Below are 23329 nucleotides of genomic sequence, written 5' to 3' on the forward strand. Positions count from 1 at the left end.
AATAGGGTCAGGCAAACGTGTGCAGAGATGCCCACTTGGCAGATATCAGAAACACTAACACCACGCTGGAGGGCTGTGGTAGCTGCTTTTGCCCTGGTGGAATGGGCACTAAGGCCTTCAGAAGACTGCTTCTTTGCCAAGGCATAACATTTTGATGCAGAGGATAGCCCGTTGTTAAATGGTTCGCTTTTGGATAGCACGCCCCTTCTTTGCTCCCACGTATCCTATAAAGAGTTGATCATCCACCCGGAACTCTTTAGTGCGATCAAGGTAGAACAACCACGCTCTTTTTGGGTCCAGACTGTGGAGAGGCTCCTCTTCTTTGGAAGGGTGTGGAGGTGCATAGAAAGTGGCCAGAGTAACATACTCTCCTAGATGGAAGGGAGTTACCACCTTGAGCAAAAAAGATGTCTTAGTTCTTAGTACCACTTTGTCCGGGAAAACTGTCAGGTTAGGAGGCTGTGATGACAGTGCGGGTAGTTCGCTTACCCTTCTGGCAGAGGTAATTGCCACCAAAAAGGCTATTTAGATAGTGGACCTGCTGGGCCTAGAAAAGGATAAAATTGAGAATATCGGCTAAAGAAGCAGATAAGGGTGTCATTGGACTGTTCTGTACAATATTTACTAAATTTGTTCATCGGCAGGCGTATACAAATTTCATGGAGAGACGCCTGGCTGCCAGAATAACTTCGCATGGAGGCGGAGAATGGCCAAAGGTTCAGGTGGAGGACCCTCCCCTGCTGCTGCAACAGGAGATCCTTCCGAAGGGGCAGCCTGATTGGAGGTTCGATGCTCATTGCCAGAAGCTCGGGATATCAAATATCAAACTCTCTTTGTCCAATATGGAACTACAAGAATGACTTGTGCCTGGTCACTTCTGATCTTCTTCAGCACTCTGGGCAGAAAGGCGTACAGGTGGCTTGAGCTTTACTCACCACGAAAAGCGCAGCCCAGCAAGAGCCCCCTTGGAAACTCCAACGCGCAAAACTGCTGACATAACACATTCTGGTTGGGGGAGAACAGATCTAACCAAGGTTTCCTCACTGCTGAAAGAGACCTTGTCCCACCTCCGGATGGAGACGCTACTCGTGATCCGCAAAGCATATTCGGTTGAGTTAGTCCGCTCTGGTGTTCAGAAAACCGGCCAGTTGTTGAACCACCAGGGAAATGCCCTGTTGTTCTAGTCAAGTCAAAAGGTGCAGGCCTCTTGACAGAGGGTCCACGACCCCACTCCGCCCTGTTTGTAGCAGCACCACATGACGATAGTGTTGTCCGTGAACACCTGAACCAGCCTTCCCTTTATGGATGGTAAAAAGGCCTTCAGTGCCAGTCTGATCACACGAAGCTCTAAGAGGTTGATGCGGAACTTGGCTTCTGCCGGAAACCAGAGTCCTCTGATCTCCACCTCCCCCCAAAATGGCCGCCCCATCCGCCACAACTGTTAGATCCGGGTGGGGAAGGGAGAGGGTTCTGCCTCTAACCCAATCGCCGTTTGTCAGTCACCACTGCAGGTCTTTCGCAGTGTCCTCAGATATCTGAACCAGATCGGTGATATTTCCTCAATGCTGTGCCCATTGGAACTTCAGGTCCCACTGCAGAGCCTGCATGCGCCACCGTGCACGAACCATCAACAGGATACATGAGGCCCAACAGCCTCAGTTATTCTCATTGAAATCCAGGATAGAGGCTGAAAAATTAGTATCATAGCATGAATATCCTGGACTCGCCGTTCGGGAGGATAGGCCCGAAACTACACCGTGTCCAGAACCACCCCAATGAAAGGGAGAGTCTGAGAGGGAGTCAGGTGTGACTTCGGTACATTGATAGTGACCCGAGCATTGGCTTCCTGCAAGTCCAGCGCTACCATCCAGTCTGTCGGGTCCAGGGCAGAAAGGACCTGAGCTAAGGTGAGCATCTTTAACTTCTCCTTTTTGAGGAAGTAGTTGAGGGCTCTGAAAGAAGGCCTCAGCCCTTCTTTGAAACCCGAAAATAGTGGGAATAACAAGCACAACTTATTTCTGGCCCGGGAACCCTCTCTGTCGCTCCCTTGGACAAGAGAGTTTTGACTTCCTCACAAAGTGGAGCAAGGTGGTCCTCCATCAGCCGATCGTACACTAGAGGCATAGATGGAGGAGTAGTCTCGACGGGGGTAGCCCCATCGGACTAGTTGCAACACCCACCTGTCCGAGGTAATATTTCGTCATTGGTCGAGATGATGGTGTATTCTGCCATCAACTGAGTGAAAATGATCCTTGCGGATCGGACTACGAAGGTTTTGCGGTGGATAAGGGGATCGGGCTTGGCTCAACTTCTGGCCTCCTGACCCACAAGGCTAGGGTGAACCGCAAACATGGCCCCGCAGAGGTTGTTAAACTTGCTGGGTCTCTGGCACATGTCGACTTCTTGTGCTTTTTGAGGTGCCTCTTACCTGACTTCAAAGAAGAGGACTTTCCTCTCGGCCAAGACCTGGACCGGCGAGGTGACCTCTGTGGTGCCGGATGCTGGGCCGCGATCAGCTTTAGGGACCGCTGCCTTAAAGCCATCTGCGCCATGGGCTGGCAATCAGAGCACAACTTTGTGTTGTGGTCGCGCTCCAGGCACCAGAGACACACTGACAGACACAGCACTGTTACAGGAACCGCACTGCTTGAACCCCAAGATCTTCTTACCGGACATCCCTAGCACACCAAAAGGAGTCGACAAAAATTCGAAAAACGTGGATGTCACAATGGCTAACATGACGCCACGTGGAGTCGACTGACGCCACCTACTGGTGCGCAGGGTTACTGATCAGAAAAATCTTCTGGATCCAGCCTGATGCTTGGAAGTTCAAAGGTAAGGAATCTGCGGCCAGATGCATGTATCAAATATTTTGGCTCTTTACTAGAATTGCAAAATAATGCAAGTTGCAGGAAGCCATAAATATTTATGTCAATCAACTACTCTATAGGAGTGTGTGATTGCTATCTAAAGCAAATAGCCTCTGAAATGTGTATAGTATACTGAACTAGGCCACAATAGCCCTTGCCCAAGACACTGCTTATAATATCACAAATGACATCGTCCATTACATTACTGGTAACCATTGACCTAATCAATGACATCACGGAGGTCGCAATGCTTGCTTGCAAGATAAGTATGCAGTCAGTGATCTAATTATCTGTGTTTTATTTTTATCATCCTTGTTTAACTTGTTGCTCTCTTGCAGCTGTCAGGATTCACCTCAGATCCACGAGAAGTTTGCAGCTGCTTGTACGACTTGGACACGAATATCTGTGATCACTTCAGTATCCTTTTAAGACTGGGCACAATGGAGACACAAGACTTAGCATTTCTGGATTTCATAAGAGTATGGATTTGCCTGTATACTCCATTAAATCTATTTTAAATTCTGGTATTTATGTCACATTGTTCACATAGAAAGATAGGGGTGGTGCAATCTTCTTGCTGCTAAAGCCTCTTCAGATGCTTTGATTAAATGTGGTTAGTCAATGTATGTGAGGGTGTAACTGTGCGTTCTCTCAATCCCATGTCATTGTTAGGTTTTCAAATATAAGAGTATTACCAACATAAAAATAAATATGAAAAAGAAAGAGGATACTCCCAGGCAAATATAATCAGTCACACAACTACTTGTTTGTTCAGAAATGTTTAATTGGCAAACGGCATCTTGAAAAACCTCCAACACAAGTTAGTACTTTTTTTGTTTCTTTTTTTGCGGTTTTAAAGCTTCTGCATTGTACAAATTCTTTGACATGAGCCTAATTCGGAAACCTGTCTAGACATTGTGTAAATTATGTATTTATAAAGGACAGTGTGGTATTTGAGAATGGAAGTCTAGTCTGTGCTATTAAGGAATGTTTGTGTGATCAGGTTGGAGATTCTCTGTGAGAACAGTAACGTTTGATTCTGAGAGGGCTGATAGATGGAGCCTCTTGTAAATAAATGAAATACCAGCATTTGTAAAGTGCACAGCTACCACTGGAGAGGTGCCCCACCGCTGGGGGCCGTCGGGAAGATTAAGCTAGCTATTGCCCAGTCACATGGTGCTGGGCTAACCTGCCACCAGCACCTGGGATCGAACCTTGAACCCTGTGGTCCGGAGTCAGGCACCCTGGGATGCGCCACACCTCTTCCACTCTTGTATTGAATAAGTATCACTTAATTTCTCAAGGGAGAAGGGCTTGGATGCGGTCTTTAAAGTAGAGACGAGAGAGTAAGCGTGTAACTTTGGTGCCTCATGGGCAGTTAGGAATACAGAGTAATTGCTCCACGATTGTAAATGAGACATTGGCTGTATTTTGGGCAATCAGAAAGTTTAATGACTTCCTGTAGGAAGAACATTTTTGGGTTTTCTCTGATAATATACCCTTCAAGAGATTTTTTTCGAGAAAGGGGTTAGTTTCCTCTAACTTGTAAATTGCCAGGATTACCAGTTCGATGCCAAGTACATTCCCAGTGTCTCCAACAATGGTGCTGCCTGTCAGTGCAGGACAGTCTATTCTTCAGAGGAACAAGACTAGTTCCTCCTGTGAATTTGAGGTTAAGATTGATTTATATGACACAGTTGATCATCAGGTAGTGTGCACAACTAAGGAGTGGCCAGCAAGGTGTTTATAACTGAGAGGTTCAGGAGTATTTACTTTTGGCCTGGTTTTGGATCTGCAGGTAGAGAAAGTGTGGTTAGGAAGTGTGCGGATTGCAGCATGAGAATGCGCAAGAAAAATAGGCCATTGCTACTGCTGTGCAGTTAAGTTTCCAAGGAGCCCCGGTAGAAAAACTGCTTTTAAAAGTGTGGGGCCTGTGTCTTAGAGGGCTATGCCATTGTTTTTCAAGGTTTTGAAGGATCTTCATTCTCGTTGTCCTGAGATCGCTATGGGGAGAGAGGTGACCGCATGTGTGGTGATTAGGTTTTTAGAACATGTATTCTGCCCTGAAAGCAACCCCAATGCCATCCTGCAAGGCAATGGAGTGCAGTTGACCTCTAACAAAATGGGATCTTTCCTTAATAATAGGAATTGTGCCCAAGAAGGTGTGCTCTATTGCTTTTTATGAGTAGGTGCACTGGTTGTTAAAAGCCATGTAGTCAATGCAAGCATGCTTGCAGGTCCTCTAATGTGGAAGGTGAAATCCATGGGCTATATATTTGCGGTTTATGTGCTACATTATGGTCTGTAAAGGGATAGACTGGGATGTGGGCTGCTGTTTCAGTCTGACCAATTGATGGGTTATACTGGTCAGATGTTGAAAGACGTCTTGTGGTCCATACCTAAAACTTACAGTGGGTTTGTGTCAGAACATTTCTTAGTTCTTAAATCTTAGTTTCTCGTTTGCTGTCTTGTAACTTATTTACTTGCCTCTTATTCACTGCTTTCCTTCCTGGTTTGTGTTTGTCCCACCCCATGAGCCTAGTTTCTTAAACATCCTTCTAATGTATGACTGGTATCCTTCAACTGCTCACATCCAGGGAACAGATTTTATTTTGTTTCAGCACTTCATGAGTGTTTGTGATTTTTTTCTCATTCTCATGTGCTGCCCCCCTGCCCCTCATATACCTACCACCAAACTTTCAGTGGTACTCTCCACCCTGCCAAGCTTGTCTGTAAAAGCACAGCAAAATGTATATGTTCGAGGCATGTGGGCTGCTAACATTCATATCTATAGCATAGATCGCCGCCTAGTGTTGGGTCCGGATGATTGCACATTGTTGTCCTGGAAGAGTCTTCGAAGTATCACGAGATAGGTGGCTCCTCCCCTGGACTACAGTGCGCATGGGCATCGACTCCATCCCCAGATTGTTTTTTTCCGCCATTGGGTTCGGATGTGATTTCGACAACTCCTGTTCGGAATCGTTATAGAACTTTTTCAAGGCCAGAAGGCCTTCCTTGAACCGTCTGGTATTGTTTGCGTTCGGTCCCGACTATACTCCAACTCGTCGAGTCGGATATCCGGGGAGTCGTGTGACTCTTCGGTGATCGCGGCCCAGTCGACGCAGCAAGACTTCGACGGCATGGAACGGAGTCCGTTCAAGAACTGTCCCGTGTGTGGTTCCAAGTACCCACACATTGACGTCCATCCTCTGTGCAACAAGTGCCTGTCGCCGGACCACGACGAGGCCAGCTGTATGGCCTGTTCCAGATTTCGATCGAAGAAAACGATCAAGATGCGGCGCGTGGCGCGCCTCGAGGCCCAGCGATCGGCTCCAGCGCCGGTGGACATCTTCGACAACGTGGAAGCAGACGAGCAAGAGCTTCAACTGCAGATTTCACCTCCATCGGTGGACGTCGAGTCCGACTACGATGCGGACGTCGAAGGCCAAGACCTGGAGGAAGTCGTCGAGGAGGTAGGGGACGACGACGAAGCATATGGGGCCATGGAAGATAGCTCGGAGGAAGAGCTATGGCCCGTTCGTACTCTTACAAAGGCTCAGGTCGAGGGATCGCCACACGGCCTTACCCAAGACCTTACACCAAGATCCACGGCCCCGCCTTCCGGCCCGGCTACGGACACCTCAGCGGAACCGCCATTTTCTAAATCGAAACTGAAACTGTCGATGTCGACGAAAACAAAGATGGCCGAGCTGCCATCGAAACCGAAGACGACTGCTCCACCATCGAAGCCGTCGTCGTCGGAGGCCTCGAAGCCGAAGAAAGCTGTCGACCAGGCAAGGGTGCCGAAGGTGGTCAAGGAGCCGAGCTCGAAACAGGCCGTCGAGCCGGTGGCAAGCAAGGCGGTCGAGCCAAAATCCCAGAAGACTGTCAAGCCTACATCAGGCAAGTCTGTCGAGCCGAAAGGCAAACGGCCCGTCGAGACAAAGTCAGCCAGCGGCGCCGAGCCGAAGTCTGGGGTCCCAACGCCGAAAGTCAAGGCCGCGGATCCGACGACGTCTGCGGCCGTGGACAAAGATCGACGCGCACCGGTCAAGGATGCTCCTGCGCCTCGAACAGACAAACAGAAGTCATCGACGCTCGGGTCTTCCCCTGGGGGTGGACCGAGGTCATCGGTCGGGTCGACGAAACCGTCCGCTTCCTTTGCGAAGCAGGTCTCGGACTCCCTCAAGCGAATTAGGGACAAGGCTTCAGCGTCGGAACCAAAAACGCCTTCCACACCGAAGCCGACTACCCCACCGAAGAAGACTTCGATGCCGATCCTCTACACGTTACCGCCTAAGGTGGCGCCGAAGGCCTTCGCACCACGGACGGTGCCCAAAGACTCTGAAGTGTCGAAGCCAACTCACCCGGGTGGGAGTTTGAGTCATCGACAACCTTTCTTAGAAGAGGGGTCGGAGCATTTCATCGACGCCGACACCGGGAAGCTCACGCTTTACAAGAGGAAAATAACATCACAGCCTTTGGAGTCGTTTACAATTCCTCTAAAGCGCAAAAAACCTGCACCAGAAGCACCAGTACTGGTTGAACAGATTATTCCACAGCCTAGGGGAAGTGCAACAAGTATCTTGCGCCCAATCAGGCAGGCTTCCGCCCTTGTCATTCAACTGAAGCAGTTATGCTTTCGGTGCAGAATACTTTGAGGCGGAATGCCGATGAGGGGATCCACCAGGCTCTGGTGCTACTGGACCTTTCGGCCGCGTTCGACACGGTTGACTATACCATCTTGGTCAACCGTGTCGAGCAGGCGGGTCTCAGGGGCCCCGCGTTGAGCTGGATTCGCTCATTCATCACTGGCCGCACTCAATCTGTGAGACTGGGTACTTTCACAGCTCCTACTATATCTACCATCTGTGGAGTACCTCAGGGTTCATCTCTGTCACCCCTGCTTTTTAATTTATATCTACGCCCCCTTCTGTATTCTCTTAGGAAAGCTAGAGTCACCATCTTCAACTATGCAGATGACTTGCAGCTCATCTTTCCCTTAAACACCAAGGACTCAGTGGAAGAGTTTCAAAACACCATGTCTCACATCCTGAGTTGGATGAGCTGCAGCCATTTGAAACTCAACCCAGGCAAGACTGAATTGATCTTGCCTGGGCAGAGTGTACTTAGTTGGAATCCTAGCTTCTGGCCATCGAGCATGGGAGACCCTCCGCCTAAGTCATCTTCAGTCAAGAGCTTAGGAATTTTTATCAGTGAGGATCTCTCCCTGAAAAGGCAGGTTGGCGCAGTTGTCATCCAGCTTTTTTCAGCTGAAGAAAATCAGGAAGATTGCCTGCTTTTTCTCCCTGGAGGCCCTCACTCAGATCGTCATCTCCCTGGTCCTGTCTAGATTGGACTTTTCCAACAGTCTTTATCTTGGGCTCCAGGCTGGAGAGCTAAGGCGCCTCCAGCTGGTTCAGAACCAGGCAGCCAGACTCATTCTCAATCTATCAAAAAGGCAATCTGTCAGATTAGGGCTAAAACAGCTACACTGGTTGCCTGTTGAGCAGCGGGTAGCTTTTAAAACCGGGTGCATTCTATTTAAGTCCCTACATGATTCTGGCCCTCTATTTATCAGAGAATTGTTTAACAGATACAACCCTTCCCGCAACCTTCGGTCCATGCACAAATCCCTTTTGACTGTCCCTTCTTACAAGAGGAAACGTCTCGGAGGTTGCTGCTTTGACTATCTTGCAGCTACCTTCTGGAACTCTCTCCCTCTTCACTTAAAACTCTGCGATAACATCCTCAGTTTCAGACACTCCCAAGCGTTCTGCTGAGCTGCGTTGTTCCTACTTTTGATTAGCGTGTTGCGTTCCTGCCTATAGCGCCATGAAGCCCCCGGGCGTACGAGCGCTTAATAAATATATATCAATATCAATATCAATATCAACACCTTCACCCACTTACTCTGATGGGGATGAAGGGGAGCAGGATGAGGAGTACAATTTTCCGGCAAACGCAGAGCCTGATGAGCAACAGGACTCCTGGATGGACACAGGTGATCAAGGGGACCAGCAAACAGTCCCTGACCCTCAAATTTATAACGTAAAGACGTCTCCCACTGAAGATTCTGCGGCATTTAATGCCTTAATTGAAAGGGCAGCTACAAACCATAAAGTGGAGATGCATGCTGACCCTGTGGAAGTTGACTTCCTTTTTGACACTTTCTCCACTGCTGAAAAAACTGTCAAGACTCTTCCAATGCTAAAAGGGGTCCTTAAGCATGCGGCAGACATTTTCAAGGAACCCACCAGATCAAGGGTTGTCAACCCTAGAATAGAGAAGAAATACAGGCCGGCACCTGGCGACCCAACCTACATAAAGGGCCAGTTGCCTCTGGACTCTCTGGTGGTCTCGAATGCCCGCAAGAGGGCGAACTCCCAAACCACGGGTGAAGCTCCTCCCCCAGACAAAGAGTCAAAAGTGCTGGAGGCATCGGGGAAGAGAGTAGCAGCTCAGGCGGCCAACATCTGGCGCATCTCAAACACGCAGGCTCTGTTGGCCAGATACGATAGGGCACACTATGACACCCTAGAGCAGCTGTTGCAACACCTTCCAGACCAGTTTAAAGAAGGAGCTGAGATGCTTATCCAGGAGGGAAAGCTCATCTCCAACGCTGCTATAAAGTGTGCGCTAGACGTTGCGGACACGGCAGCGAGAGCGATCAACACTAGTGTAATGTTGAGGCGCCAGGCATGGCTCCGCATCTCAGGGTTCAAGCCTGAGATACAAACTACTATCCTCAACCAGCCCGTTAACCCAGACAGGTTATTTGGTCCAGGTGGACACCACCCTGGAGAAGATCAAGAAAGATACTGAGACTGCAAAGTCCATGGGTGCTCTCCAGTCACAACAATTTAGAGGGAACACTTTTCGTCGCTCAGGCAATCGAGGTGTTAACAGAGGGCACATGTCGCAGCAGACGCCATTCACTAAAAGTGGTGCGCAATCCTCGTACACCAAGCAGGGCAGAGGTGGATACAGAGGAAACAGTGCCAAGGGTAGAGGCAGAGGCAACAACAGTTCCCGTTCCTCTGCCACCAACAAACAGTGACTCCCTGTCACTGCCCCCCGACCATCCAACACCTGTCGGGGGGAGACTCCAACAGTTCCTGCCAGTCTGGAAGTCCATCACCACAGACAGGTGGGTCAGGAAACTTATCCAGTTCGGCTATTGTTTGGAGCGCACATCCACTCCACCAAACATACCCCCAAGACAACGTCCTATGTCAGCAGAGCACTTGCACTTATTGCAGCAGGAGGTTCTGGTGATGCTGCAAAAAGGCGCAATAGAGCTCGTGCCGGTGGAGAAAGAAGGCACAGAGGTTTATTCCCTGTACTTCTTAATCCCGAAAAAGGACGGCTCACTCAGACTGATTCTAGACCTGTGCCCCCTGAACCAGTACATTCTCTCGGAACACTTCCACATGTTAACACTGCAGCAGGTTCTTCCATTGTTAAACCAGGGAGACTTCCTCGCAACCTTGGACCTCAAGGATGCTTACTTTCACATACCACTCCATCCATCCCACAGGAAGTACCTCAGGTTCACCATCCAAAACCGCCATTACCAGTTCAAGGTCCTCCCCTTCGGAGTCACCACTGCCCCCAGAGTGTTCACGAAATGTCTGGCGACAGTAGCGGCGCACCTCAGAAGACTGAGCATACACGTCTACCCTTATCTAGACGACTGGCTGGTTCAAGCCAAGTCGGCCCAGCAGTGCGCCGCGGACATGTCCCACACCATTCACCTCCTTCACAGTCTGGGGTTTTCACTAAACTATCCAAAGTCGCACCTTCAGCCAGCCCATGTGCGGCAGTATTTGGGCGCGACGATAAATACTCTGGCTGCCACAGCTCAGCCCAACCCTGCGAGGATCGACAACATCCAGTCGCTAATCCAGAGGTTCAGACCGCAACACTCACTCCCAGCGAGAGTGTTCATGCAGTTGGTAGGCATGATGGCCTCCTGCATCTTCATAGTCCCGCACGCACGGTTGCATATGCGTCCGCTCCAAGAATGCTTGGCACATCAGTGGACTCAGGCTCGAGGACAGTTAAAAGACCTAGTGTTGGTGACCGGTTGGGCATACAACTCTCTGCATTGGTGGAATCCACACAACCTTTGCAAGGGCCGACCGTTCCAAGAGCCTGTGCCACAGATTATCCTAACAACGGACGCATCTCTCCAGGGGTGGGGAGCTCATGTGCTCCACTACACAGTGCAGGGACTATGGACGACGCAGCAAAGGAAGATGCACATCAACTACCTAGAATTGATGGCAATCTTCATGGCGCTCAAGTCCTTCAAGGTACATCTGTGCAACAAGGTCGTGTTGATCCGAACGGACAACATGACAGCCATGTACTACATCCAGAAGCAGGGAGGTACGCATTCTCCTCTGTTGTCTCATCTGGCTCAGAGCATGTGGAAGTGGGCCATTCAGAGGAACATCTTCCTCATGGCGGAACACCTCCCGGGCAAGGACAATCAGATGGCGGATCTGCTCAGCAGGTTCAGCCACCAGATGCACGAGTGGGAGTTACATCCATCAGTGCTCCACCCGTACTTCCAACAGTGGGGTCTTCCAGAGATAGACCTGTTTGCCACAAGGGAAAACGCAAAATGCCAAAGCTTTGCCGCCAGGTTCCCTCATCCACAGTCGCAGGGCAATGCGATATGGATGAACTGGTCAGGCAGATTTGCGTACGCTTTTCCCCCAGCGCCTCTCATTCCGCTGGTGGCAAGAAAGCTAAGGCAACACTCGATGACGCTCATCCTGGTTGCTCCAACGTGGGCGCGCCAACCATGGTACACCACGTTTCTAGAACTCTCCGTGGTACCGCATCAAAGGCTGCGCCTCACACCCAGGCTCTTGACGCAGAACCATGGCGACATTCAGCATCCAGATCCGCAACAGCTCAATCTGGCGATCTGGCTCCTGAGGTCTTAGTTTGGCTACCTTGATTTGCCTCCTGAATGCATGGACATCATCCAGGAGGCAAGAAAGCCCACTACCAGAGCTTGCTATGCGGCAAAATGGAAGCGGTTTGTCATTTACTGTACAGAACACAATATCAACCCGCTAGATGCATCCATTCCTAATATCATCTGCTATTTGTTACATCTTTACAAATGCAACCTAGCATATGCTTCCATTCGGATACACTTATCCGCCATAGCGGCTTATCTCCAAAACAGGCAGCATCTCTCTGTTTTCAGGGTGCCTGCCATTAAAGCATTCCTAGAAGGGCTGAAGCGGGTCATCCCTCCCAGTACCCCACCAGCTTCTGTGTGGAACCTCAATGTGGTCCTCACCAGATTGATGGGTCCCCCGTTTGAGCCTCTGCATTCATGTGAGATTCAGTTCCTAACATGGAAAGTGGCTTTTCTCATTGCCATCACGTCTCTCAGACGTGTTAGTGAGCTACAGGCGCTCACCATACAAGAGCCATTTATACAAATTCATTCAAACAGGGTGGTGCTGCGCACTAACCCCAAGTTTCTTCCTAAAGTGGTGTCGCAGTTTCACGTCAACCAAACCATCGAACTGCCCGCATTCTTTCCAAACCCCGAAACAGTGGCGGAAAGAATGCTCCATACGCTTGATGTCAAAAGGGCGTTAATGTACTATATTGACAGAACACAGCAATTTAGAAAGACACAACAACTCTTTGTTGCCTTCTCAGCCCAGCACAAAGGCAACCCCATTTCCAAAGCAGGAATAGCCAGGTGGATCGTTAAGTGTATTCAGATTTGCTATCAGAAAGCTAAACGCACTTTAACGGTCCCCCCCAGGGCACACTCCACACGCAAGTTGGGGGCCTCCATGGCATTCCTAGGTAATATTCCTTTGGAAGACATTTGTAGAGCAGCCACATGGTCTACACCACATACGTTTACCAATCATTACTGTGTAGATGTGCATTCCAAACAGCAGGCAGCTGTCGGACAGGCTGTTCTTAAAACACTTTTTCAAACTTCTGCAGCTGGCACGGGCGGCCGCCGTAAATGGAGGGACTGCTATGTATTCTATGCTATAGATATGAATTTAGCAGCCCACATGCCTCGAACTGAATATGCTACTTACCAGTATGCATCTGTTCTTGGCATGTAGGGCTACTAACATTCATATCGCCCGCCCTCCTCCCCGGCGCCCGTAGCGGCTGCAGACATTTCTTGCATTCAATCTTAAGCATGGCCATCGCTTACACTATTACACTCCATCTTTGTCACAATGGCTAAAAACAATCTGGGGATGGAGTCGATGCCCATGCGCACTGTAGTCCAGGGGAGGAGCCACCTATCTCGTGATACTTCGAAGACTCGTCCAGGACAACAATGTGCAATCATCCGGACCCAACACTAGGCGGCGATCTATGCTATAGATATGAATGTTAGCAGCCCTACATGCCAAGAACAGATGCATACTGGTAAGTAGCATATTCATTTTGCAGTAGTTTGAAAAAAGAGCAACCTTTGGCCTTTTTTTCTGTTTTAACCTGGGCTTCCTACATTTTGCCTGAAAGCCCACTGCCTAGCTCACTAATGCCTTTATGGCTCATGAGGTAGGGGCTGTCTGCTGCTCTCTCTCAGCCGCTATTTGAGGCAGAAGGTAAACTTTGCATGATTAACAAATATATATATTCTTGGGGGCCCAAACATCTGCTCCCTGGGCTACTGCAGAGGACCAAATGGATGAGCATTTGTTTCAGTTCAGAGTCCTTTTGAAAGTAAATTAGGAATCGGCAAGCATTTTCTTTTACGTTTTCACACTTTTTCTCTATTGTTTTTAAATTCTGTTCAGTTTCTGCAGTGAAACGTATCTGAAAAGTAAACAGTGTCTTATACAAAGATTGAAAATAGTTAATCCAATGTACAGTTTTGAGATATCTAAAGGTGTTTTTGCTTTTTCACATGTATTTTGAAATGTTTATTTTCTTATACAATGCTTTACAAACAAGCTCTTGTAAAGCCAATAGCTTGGCTCTCACTTTATAAAGCAATACTGATTTGTTTTGCCACTGCCTGTTTTATAGTTTCCTATCCACTGCTTTTTTTCAGTCTTAGAAGAAATGAAAGATGACTGATGAAATCAGTAGTTGCTAAAGTCATTGGGGTCCTGGTCATCTTCCTTCTGAAGTGAGAACCTCTGTAGAACAGGCTTCGTCCATTGTAAACAGCCAGCTTTGAGGATACTAATGAATCAATCATCTTCCACTGGTATTAGAAACCTTTGTGGGCAGCTCTGCACTATCCATATTGTGCATTAAATGTATAACTGTTGACATAGCTTTATTTAAAAAAAAAAGTGATTAAATATTAACCATTCTGTTGCATTACACAGTGAACCAACTTGCTAAAAATTAGACCTGTCTGAACTGAATAGCTTAAGTTTTGTGGCATCACCTTTTTGATACACAGGCTACTTTTTTTGTGTTGACCTTTGAATGCTAGCTGATTTGTATAGTAAAAGCTACTGCACTTAGTTATCTTTTCATTCCAAGAAGCATCTCTTAAGGTGGACTTCACAAGTCTTTCCTTTTTTGAGATAGCTTTTTAATCATTAATTGAAATTAGTTGATTTTTGTCCTCGATCCATTACTGCTCGGTCAGGCCTACCTTCCCACAGGTTGATGTACTGGAAAACCTGGAATAAGGATCACAGTACAAAAGTAAGGGTGGGCGTAATATGTTGTAGCTCATTACGGCAAAAGTATGCAGAATTAGGCAGAATTATGAGAGGCGCGTAACCCAGTATTTAGCGCTATTTTCCTAGTGCCAAATGCACCTTCGCATACAAAAAGGAACAGAGGGTGCATTTTGCACTAAGAAAATAGCGCTAAATGCAACTGAACAGCTGCTCATGCTTGCCAAGTTTGTTGTTCCTGTGCTCCTTAAGTGGGATTTTTAGGCCAGAGTACTGATAATGACGCAAATGGGCTTTATCCCGCTATTTTAGGTAATTACCTGTCTAGAGTAATGTAAAATCCCCGAAATTACTCCTGCATAATTCAAATTTCCCCGACCTATACAAAAGTCGTTAAGAAGAGTAACAGGCATAATTATTGAAAGGAATGTTCTATTTACCTGCAATTTGTGGCTTTATCAGACATATTTTTGTACAGATCCAAAAACCCCTCTCTAGGCATATGTAAGGAAGGGGGTTCAATAAAAGATGCTTTTAATGCAACTTGTGTGTATTATGAGGAATGCATTTTCTGTGGCCTGCAGGTATTCCTATTGATCAGATTGCTTGATTACAATTTCTAACCTTAACTCATAATTAACAAGATCTGGAAGGCCTGTTCAATTTAATGTAAGCATGTGTGTTCAATTCCTTTGAGGAATGCCTGTAAGAGCAAAAGCAATTCAAATGTCTGTTTGTTTAATATGCACCATGAAATGTGTAATTGGAGGACCAGCTGTGTCAAAGCACAAGTGTGTTTTGTGGGATGGTCATATGTTCTTAAAGCGAACAAAAGGGTTGTGCCTGCTTGCTCTGTCACTACTTTCAATAACATTTGTCACCTTCCCTCTCCGACTGGCCTCTTCTTGTCCTTTTCTCCCATCCCTCTGTTTAGTCACTGTCAGGCCACCACCTCATTCTCTCCCCTCTGCAACTCTGCCTCTATCCCCCATCTCAGTGAGTCATTCTCAAACCCAGTAACATTCAAGCTCCACGCAGTGCCCACATCAGTCGTCTCTACTGTTACAGTCCATTACCTTACTGAAAGATGTTCTTTCTTCCCTACAAAGACAGCAGAAGAGTGAGTTCCCGGTCACAGAGAATGTGCAGACTATACCGCCGCCCTACGTGATACGGATGATCCTCATATACAGCCGCACAGCCTCTCAGCCACAGCTCTCTCTGACCGAACCCATGAAGGTAATTTGCTACTCTGAAGTAAGCTGCAGGGTTATTGGGGCGTGGGAGGTAGCGCTGAGCTGGACTTCTTGGGGGGAGGTATTAAATTACATCTTTAAACTTAATTCACAATTCAATCCAAATGCACCATGCCTTAAAAAGTAAAAAACTGCAGTTCTGTATAAATGCCCTGAAAGAACATGTAGTCCCATATATAAAGTGCCAGGCATATGAAGTGGACTATATGTACTGTTTATACTTACCTACATAAATGAATAAGTATTGAGTTTTATCACTGCTTAGTAAGTATTATTGTTCCAGATGTCCTTTAGACCATTTAGGGTCTTTGTCCTTTTTTTCCTTCTTATCATGCACTAGGAAAGAAGATAGGAAATATATTTAGCAGAAGACCTGAACTACCAGAGTCCCACTCAGTGGTTTCTGGAATACTGCGTGTTAACCCCAAAACCACTCCACTCCGCAGTGTCTAGCTCTTTGCCAGTCACGGGTCAAAACAGGGGTGTCAGACGTACCATGTACTTGGCAGGCATGAATAAACGGGTGCCTAATCTTCTCTGTCTGTGATCAAAAGTTATCTACTACAGCAAGATACTTCATAGTGCTATCTTAAAGAACAAGACCTTAATTGTAAGTGCTGTGAAAGTTGTCATTATGTTTAGTTGTCCTTGCTTCATCTGATATTAAATTCCTTCAGATTCTGAGCATGATAGCTGCACTTGGACGCTGCTTCTGAATAATGTCCGTGGGTACGCGATGATTTGCACAGTTTGAACTGGTGGAATATACATATCCTTGTGCTCCTAATCAATCCCTTTTCATTTCTTTACAGAAAATGCTCCAGTGTCCATATTTCTTTTTTGATGTGGTTTACATCCACAATGGCACAGAAGAAAAAGAAGACGAGATCAGCTGGAAGGTAAGAGAGAGTAAAGGAATCCATATTTTTATTGACTTATTCTAGCATTTAAACAGAAAAAAAACAGTTTGGTAAATCGCTGCGATGACCCCACGCCTCCATGAAGAAAGTCTGTGTGAGAGCAGGCGAGACAGTGCATAAGTTCTATTGAGAAGGAATTGTTCCACTTGGCACTTGAGATGAGGAGCCTAAGAGAGAAGACCTGCCGCCTCCCATAGAGCATCTCTTCACTTACCTGACAACCATCAATAAACTAGTTTTTCTGGAAGACCAACCACAAATCTGTAACAGGATTTCTTACCACAACAGAAATGTTCACCTATCTAAGATGGATACACTGGCTGAGAAAACGGTTTGGAGCAGAATCGCCAAGCCAGACAAATAAAAGTAAAACCCTATCTTTATGAAATAGTTTGAAGAAAACAGTTGCTTACGTCCGAAGACATTCAGTGACCCCCAAATAACTCTTCAAATGATAAATGTGGCAGTCCTTTTTTTCTGAACCAGAAAGTCAACTAGCTAACTGATGAGGCACTGCAGCTTCTGCAAGCAAAGGCGGCCGGGCCCCTCTCCTTAAAATTCCCAGATAGTGAAAGTCTGGCCTACGTGTGGTGCAACCTTTCAGTACAGCCTGACAAGGTTAGGAACACTTCCAAGCCCTGAATCAAAAGCTCACAGTGAATTCTGAAGAGATTTATAGACATGGCTTTCTCCTCAACTCTTTGAGCAAACAAAGGTTAGCAATTACACGACAGGCACAAGAAGAAGGTTCTGTGACAGAAGAGAGCTTTATGCAATGCTCCTTACCGAACCATATGTATGGTATGTACTAGAAACTCTCTTCCAACTGCCACCACCCCTCCAGGAAAAAAAACAGGCCCCGCTGGCGGGTGCATCTCAACTTTCCCCTCTGCTGTGACAAATAAGTCCTTTGCATATCTCCAAATTTACAGTGACACGATAGGAGCACCTCTCAGGTTCTCATGCACAACACCCAAAATTCTAACATTTTTCACATGACGACCATAACCTCCATCAAGCATGCAAGCTCCCCTACCCATCAAAACAGAAACTATGGTTCTCGCATGTAAAGCACAACTGGAGTACTACTACTGCTTACTGTGCAATTAGTGTCAGTAGGCAGGCAGGCTAACTCCATGGGAGAGGGCCTGACGAGGCGCAAAGGATTACCACGGACAGCTCGCCACCAGGTAGAACAATCAGGGTGCTGCTAACAAGATACACCAAGCACGTTTATAATAATTAGTGTTCTTTTGCAGTTTGATGGTAGAATAGTTGGCTACAAAGCATTATGACTGCGATTTGAAGAATAGCTTATCTCTATATTAAATTATCATTTATCACTTCTCCTTTGCCTCAAGTTCAGAATGTGTTACTTCGTCAGGTTCCTGGTAAGCAGACCTGCTAGAAGCCACTGCTGTCTGCACACCTACATAGTTGTGTGAAGTAAACCACACACCTTTTGTAGTAATCCGAGGGGAAAGGTAGAAAGAGACGCACTACACTGGAACCTGCTCTCAGAATTGATTTGTCATGGGAAAGGATTGCTCTGGATTACCTCAGTGGTAGAGTACTGTAAAACACTGAACAGTCTGTAGGAGGCAACTGGAAAATATACTGCATAAACAAGATTGAGAGAGCATTAAAAACTCAAGCTTACCAGTGTTGATAGCAGAAGCAGCGCAGAATAATCCTGAGGAGTATACTCGACATGAACCCAAGTCTGCCATTGCAATCAGACCGTAAAGGATCTGAGAAGGTAAAACAAGATAGGATAACTGACAGTGTCGAGCATAAGCACAGCGAGGGAAGGAAAATATTGGGAATACTGAATGTGAGGTATCCAAGAAGGATCAAAATTGTACGCATAAGGGACTAATAAAAAGGTGCAAACTAGTGTGCAGCAAAGAACCACAACTAACACCTCTTTGTTAGGCAGACTCCATATCAGTTTTGCCTTGAAAACTGGCTCTACCTATCATGCCCCGGAAGTGTACTGGAAACGAAGAAGGGAGCGTGTAGGTGTACTAGTCTTTTGAGTGATGTACTGTTCAGGACTTTTCAGTTTCCACTGTCCCTTTTGCTAAGTCTCGAAACGAGACTAGTACTAAGCCTGCTGTGTTGAACCTGAAACATGACACCTCTGCGTTTTGAAATAGCGTGTGCTTCCATTTCTTTAAAGGAAAACTACCAGTCCTCAATTTGCTATTTTGGTTACTAAAAAGCGGATACTGGTTGATAGTGTTGCATACGTTGACTTTGCTGATGCTTCTTGTTGATGATGAATGACATTGGTAGAAAACATTTTTTTTTTAAATCAAGAGCTGGCCCAGTGATGACATTTTCGTCTCCAAACTTTTTTTATGTTATTATTTTTAATGTACTGTTCCAAAATGGAGAATGTCAATCTTGGAGCAATAAATTAAAAAGTGTAAAGTCTTTCTTCTGAAATGAAATATTCAGTCCTTCATACAATACCAATACTATTCCCCCATCCTCCTGTCAATCTGCATAAGTGGGAGGGGGTTCGGTCTAAGTCATAGCCCCCAATGGCACAGCCTTACAAAACTCGCTCCTTCAGCCAGACCCGCCCTTTTGGACAATACTCTTTGCATTACATTACCTAAATACTTCATGGATGTTGCAGGTGTAGTAAGACTATATCGAGACTTTAAAAGTAAACAAAGGGGGTTTATTTCTGACGTTATTGCTTTTCTGTACTCAAGATAAAGTTTCACTCTGTCAAACATAATACATTGAATAACTCTGAAACCTGGAAATATCACACACAGGTAAACGGACAATTTGGCAGCTATGAGTAAGAGCAAGGCTTGAGGCTGCCATATAGTAAGTGAGACACTGCCCAAACCAGGGGATTCACAAAGAGAAGCGGACTAAGGTGTGTGTCGAGTGCCAGTATGCCAGTTGAGTAAGACTGCTGGGAAGTGAGCACCAAATGAGTGAGACTATTCTCCAAAAAGTAAGATCTCTAGACAGTAACTGAAATTCTGCTCCAGCATATCAAACTCGCACCCAATGTGAGACTGAGTGACACTATGTTTAGTATATTAAAACAAGTGAGTGGCTCCCTTCTCACTTTTTATATTTTTCTTTTGCCAGAACCCGAGAGTTGCACATTGCTACCGGGCCACTGGATCAATTATTTTTTGCACTCTTTGTGTTTTGGTAATTTAATTTACTGTTCAAAAATAGCCATTGGCCATCTATGAATGGTAAACTAAATTAACGAAGAAAAGACAAAATGACTGCTAGTGCATTGTGTACGGATGGGCTTTCAGATTACTTATCCACACATTTTTGGCCATGTTGGATGTTTTATCATCCACGAACCTGCTTCAAAACCACTACACAAGGCAATAATATATATATATATATATATATTTTTAATCTTTTACAGCTGCTTTACATATGAGCATTGCCAAAGACAATATCTCATCCCTCTCATTTTATTGATTAGCCCTGTTGGCTTTGCCAATGCTTGTACTCTGATCTCTTGCCAGCCACCTCTGAACTCCTGCCTAATGCTTTTGCTGCTTTCGGAAGCAACTGGACCTAGACGCAGGCCCATAAAAAGCTTATTTTAATAGATGATGATTTGTATTCATGCTGTGATGTGGGAAATAATTGTGAATTAGCATTGGTATACTGATTGCCCAAATGGGTATATTTCCATTAAGCAATTCATTGTGACAGGCTATTCCAGCAGCCTTTTCTGAAAATAATTTCTTTGTATTCCCAGGATATGTTTAGTTTTTTCGGGAACTTGGACACTAAAGGCACCAACTACAAATACGAAGTGTCTCTGAGCGGCCCTGCAGTGGAACTCCACAACTGCATGGCCAAGCTGCTTGCACATCCTCTGCAGAGGCCTTTCCAGACACATGCCTCTTATAGCCTCCTGGAGGAGGAGGAACCAAGCGAAGTAGAAGCAACGGTCTGATGGCCGGGACGGTGCAGCCAGAATGCAGCGCGGATTGGCACACCTGTGGACTCTTTAAGCCTTAGAGTGAAAGTAGCTTCTTTCTGGCGTTTTGGGCATAGTTCAGATTGTTACAGATATGGATTGTTGGTAAAAAGGCGATGATGCACCAAAAGAAAAGCAATGACTGAAGCCTAGAATGTAAAGAACTTACTGGGAACAAGGTGTCCTTGCACTTCTCTGAAGTGACACATTGTTTTGCATTATGTACTTACCACAGTCTGTTTTGCTCATTCAGTAGTCTCCACGCCACAATATTGCTCACACCAGCTATTTTACCAAAATCTTTTTTTTTTTTAAACAGACTCGAAGCTGAAAGGATTATTTTGCCACTTCTGGCCTGCAAAAATCGGCCTCCCCTACTAGACCCGTCTTCGGCGTTTGTAAAGAGCTTTTATGTGGCATTGCAGCTTTATCTTAAGCCTCACCCTAAATTACAGTTTGCAGTTGTACTCCCCAATCTCCATCTTTGCCTCTCTCCAGCCGTGGGCAGTTGCTGTTAAGCCTGACAGCCTAGACTGCTTGACTCTATGCAAATAGTGGCAGCTGAGAAAGAAAGTAGACACACGTCCACTAGAGACTGAGAACACAGAAAATGGAAATTTGAGCACTTAAGACCTATTTAAACCCAATGAAGAGAGATGATGCACACAACTGTGCTCCAGTCTGTTGAATTTTCCGATTGATCACAATTGGCCTCCTCACATTTTGCAGGTTTTTTTTCTTTTTAAATAGGACGGCATGCAAATATACATTCAATGTTCTCTTAGGTGGGCATAAAGGCATTACATTTGTGTGAAGGGACATCTGTGATTCTTCTTGAAGTCTGGATGATGTCCAAAGATATAATTAAGTTAAACAAACATCAAGAGCACGATAGTAGGTGCAGAAACAATATGTAACAAATGTTAAAGACCCCAAAATCCAATTAACTCATTTCAAGAATACCGATGGTGTCCAGGAACGCAAGAACTGGTTGTTACCATAATGAAAGGGTGATGTAAGCTCGTGTGACACTGTAGCAGATGTCCGGAAGTCAAATTCAACCGTATGTAAAGTATCATGTGGCAATATGTAAGTAACGGCGTCTGAGGAGGATCTTGTTGATGAAAAGTTCTGTTTTGTTGGTTTCAGATTGAATCAATAAAGTTTGGATGTTTTTGTAGTTTGTTACATTGTCTTATTGGCTAATTAGGACATTTTGATAATGCTTCTTAGCGTGGTAAAAATACACCACCACTCACACTGCGTTGTGACTTTCTCACTTTGGGTTTTTTCTGTGAAAGTGCTTCTTTGGTATCACATTGTGTCCACAGAACGTGGCCAGTTTAGCATCTGGTGAATGCTATGCTGATAGCAGTTGGTGTCCTAGGTTTTATCCACTGTTTAGAAGATCATGTTCTTCTTTGGTTTAACATTCTAAATCTGTGAAAACAACATCCCTGGTTGGGATGATTTCCTACACACGGTCAGAGCTGCTGGTCATAGGGCAAACGTCCAAAGGAGATGCGTGTAAGCCTGTGGACCCTTTAATTGGCCCATACAGCTGCGCCTGTAATGGCTGGTCTCTTAAGAGCCCTACTAAAATATGCTCCTTGGAGAATGCCGCCCCAACCACACGATTACGTGTTGCATCGCGAGATCCACGTATTTGGTGCCTTAATGTTAGATCACTTGTTAAACATCACTTGTCTATCTATGACCTGATAGAGAAAGAGGATCCCGATCTTTTCTTAATGACAGAAACTTGGCTCCAGGACTCCGACTCTGCCATATTGAATCTTGCATTCCCTCAGAACTATACCATCTTCACTTCTAACAGGACCACAAGAGGTGGCGGTATTGCTATGGCAGTCAAATCCTGTTTTCCGGCGGAATGGAAGCCGTCAGGGCTACCCGCTTGTGAAAGCGCCATTTTTAAAGTTGCCTTTTCCCATCAATTTACTTTCAGTGGCCTCCTTGTATACCGCCCCCCCGGCAATGATTCGGTTTTTAGGTCTGCGCTGGCAGACATGGTCAGTCCTATAGCACTCGGCTGTGCCAATTTTAATATTTTGGGTGACCTCAACATCCATTTTGATAATGGATCTTCCACTATCGTGAGCTCCTTATTGGCGGATCTGGAAGCTCTCCAACTGACTCAGCTCGTTACCCTTCCAACCCACTCGGGAGGCCATATTCTTGACCCCTTCTTCTCCACACTAGATGGGTTAAGGTTGTCAGAACCGAGGCTGATGGGGTGGACTGATCACCTGTTAATAGAAGCTTTCTGTCCAGTCCACGATAAGCCTTTTATATCCACAGACAGGCCTATCTTTAAAAGGCCTTGGCATAAGCTTACGTTGGAAGAGTTCTACGGTATACTAGAGCGAAAACCGCTGAGTACCTTCACGAATGTGGATCAAGGATATCAACATTTCTGCGCTTGGATTACAGATGCCTTGGACGCTCTTATACCTTTGCGGTGGTCGAAAGGCCGGACAAAAACACCTAGCCCCTGGTATAATGAATCTCTCGCAGAATTGAAGAAATCCTGCCGTAAAACAGAGAGGGAATGGAGACGTTCCTATGACCCCGCGCTGAAAACTCGATATTTCACTGAGCTGAAGCTCTATCATAGAGCTAT

At 46.1% G+C, this 23329-nt stretch overlaps 2 protein-coding genes across 4 annotated transcripts in view; one reads left to right on the forward strand and one right to left on the reverse strand.

The window, feature by feature from the left end:
- The window catches only part of BABAM1 (BRISC and BRCA1 A complex member 1), a 57117-nt gene extending 35246 nt beyond the window's left edge, over positions 1-21871 (forward strand). Inside the window, exons 5-9 of the mRNA XM_078669152.1 lie at positions 3209-3287; positions 15172-15196; positions 15637-15766; positions 16596-16682; positions 20464-21871. Coding sequence (XP_078525278.1) covers positions 3209-3287; positions 15172-15196; positions 15637-15766; positions 16596-16682; positions 20464-20664 — 522 coding nt within the window. The 3' untranslated portion in view covers positions 20665-21871. The remainder of the gene's footprint in view (positions 1-3208; positions 3288-15171; positions 15197-15636; positions 15767-16595; positions 16683-20463) is intronic.
- Positions 1-23329, reverse strand: part of LOC144798327 (nuclear receptor subfamily 2 group F member 6-like) — a 768088-nt gene that overhangs the window by 736206 nt on the left and 8553 nt on the right. For 2 of the 3 annotated variants that reach the window (XM_078669149.1, XM_078669143.1), the window contains exon 2: positions 18364-18454. The exons of the other annotated variant lie outside the window; for it this stretch is intronic. The gene's annotated coding sequence lies outside the window, so the exon portion shown is untranslated. The remainder of the gene's footprint in view (positions 1-18363; positions 18455-23329) is intronic. 3 annotated transcript variants of the gene reach the window in all.

Source organism: Lissotriton helveticus, chromosome 12 (assembly GCF_964261635.1).
Source record: "Lissotriton helveticus chromosome 12, aLisHel1.1, whole genome shotgun sequence".
NCBI classification, from domain to species: Eukaryota; Metazoa; Chordata; class Amphibia; order Caudata; family Salamandridae; genus Lissotriton; species Lissotriton helveticus.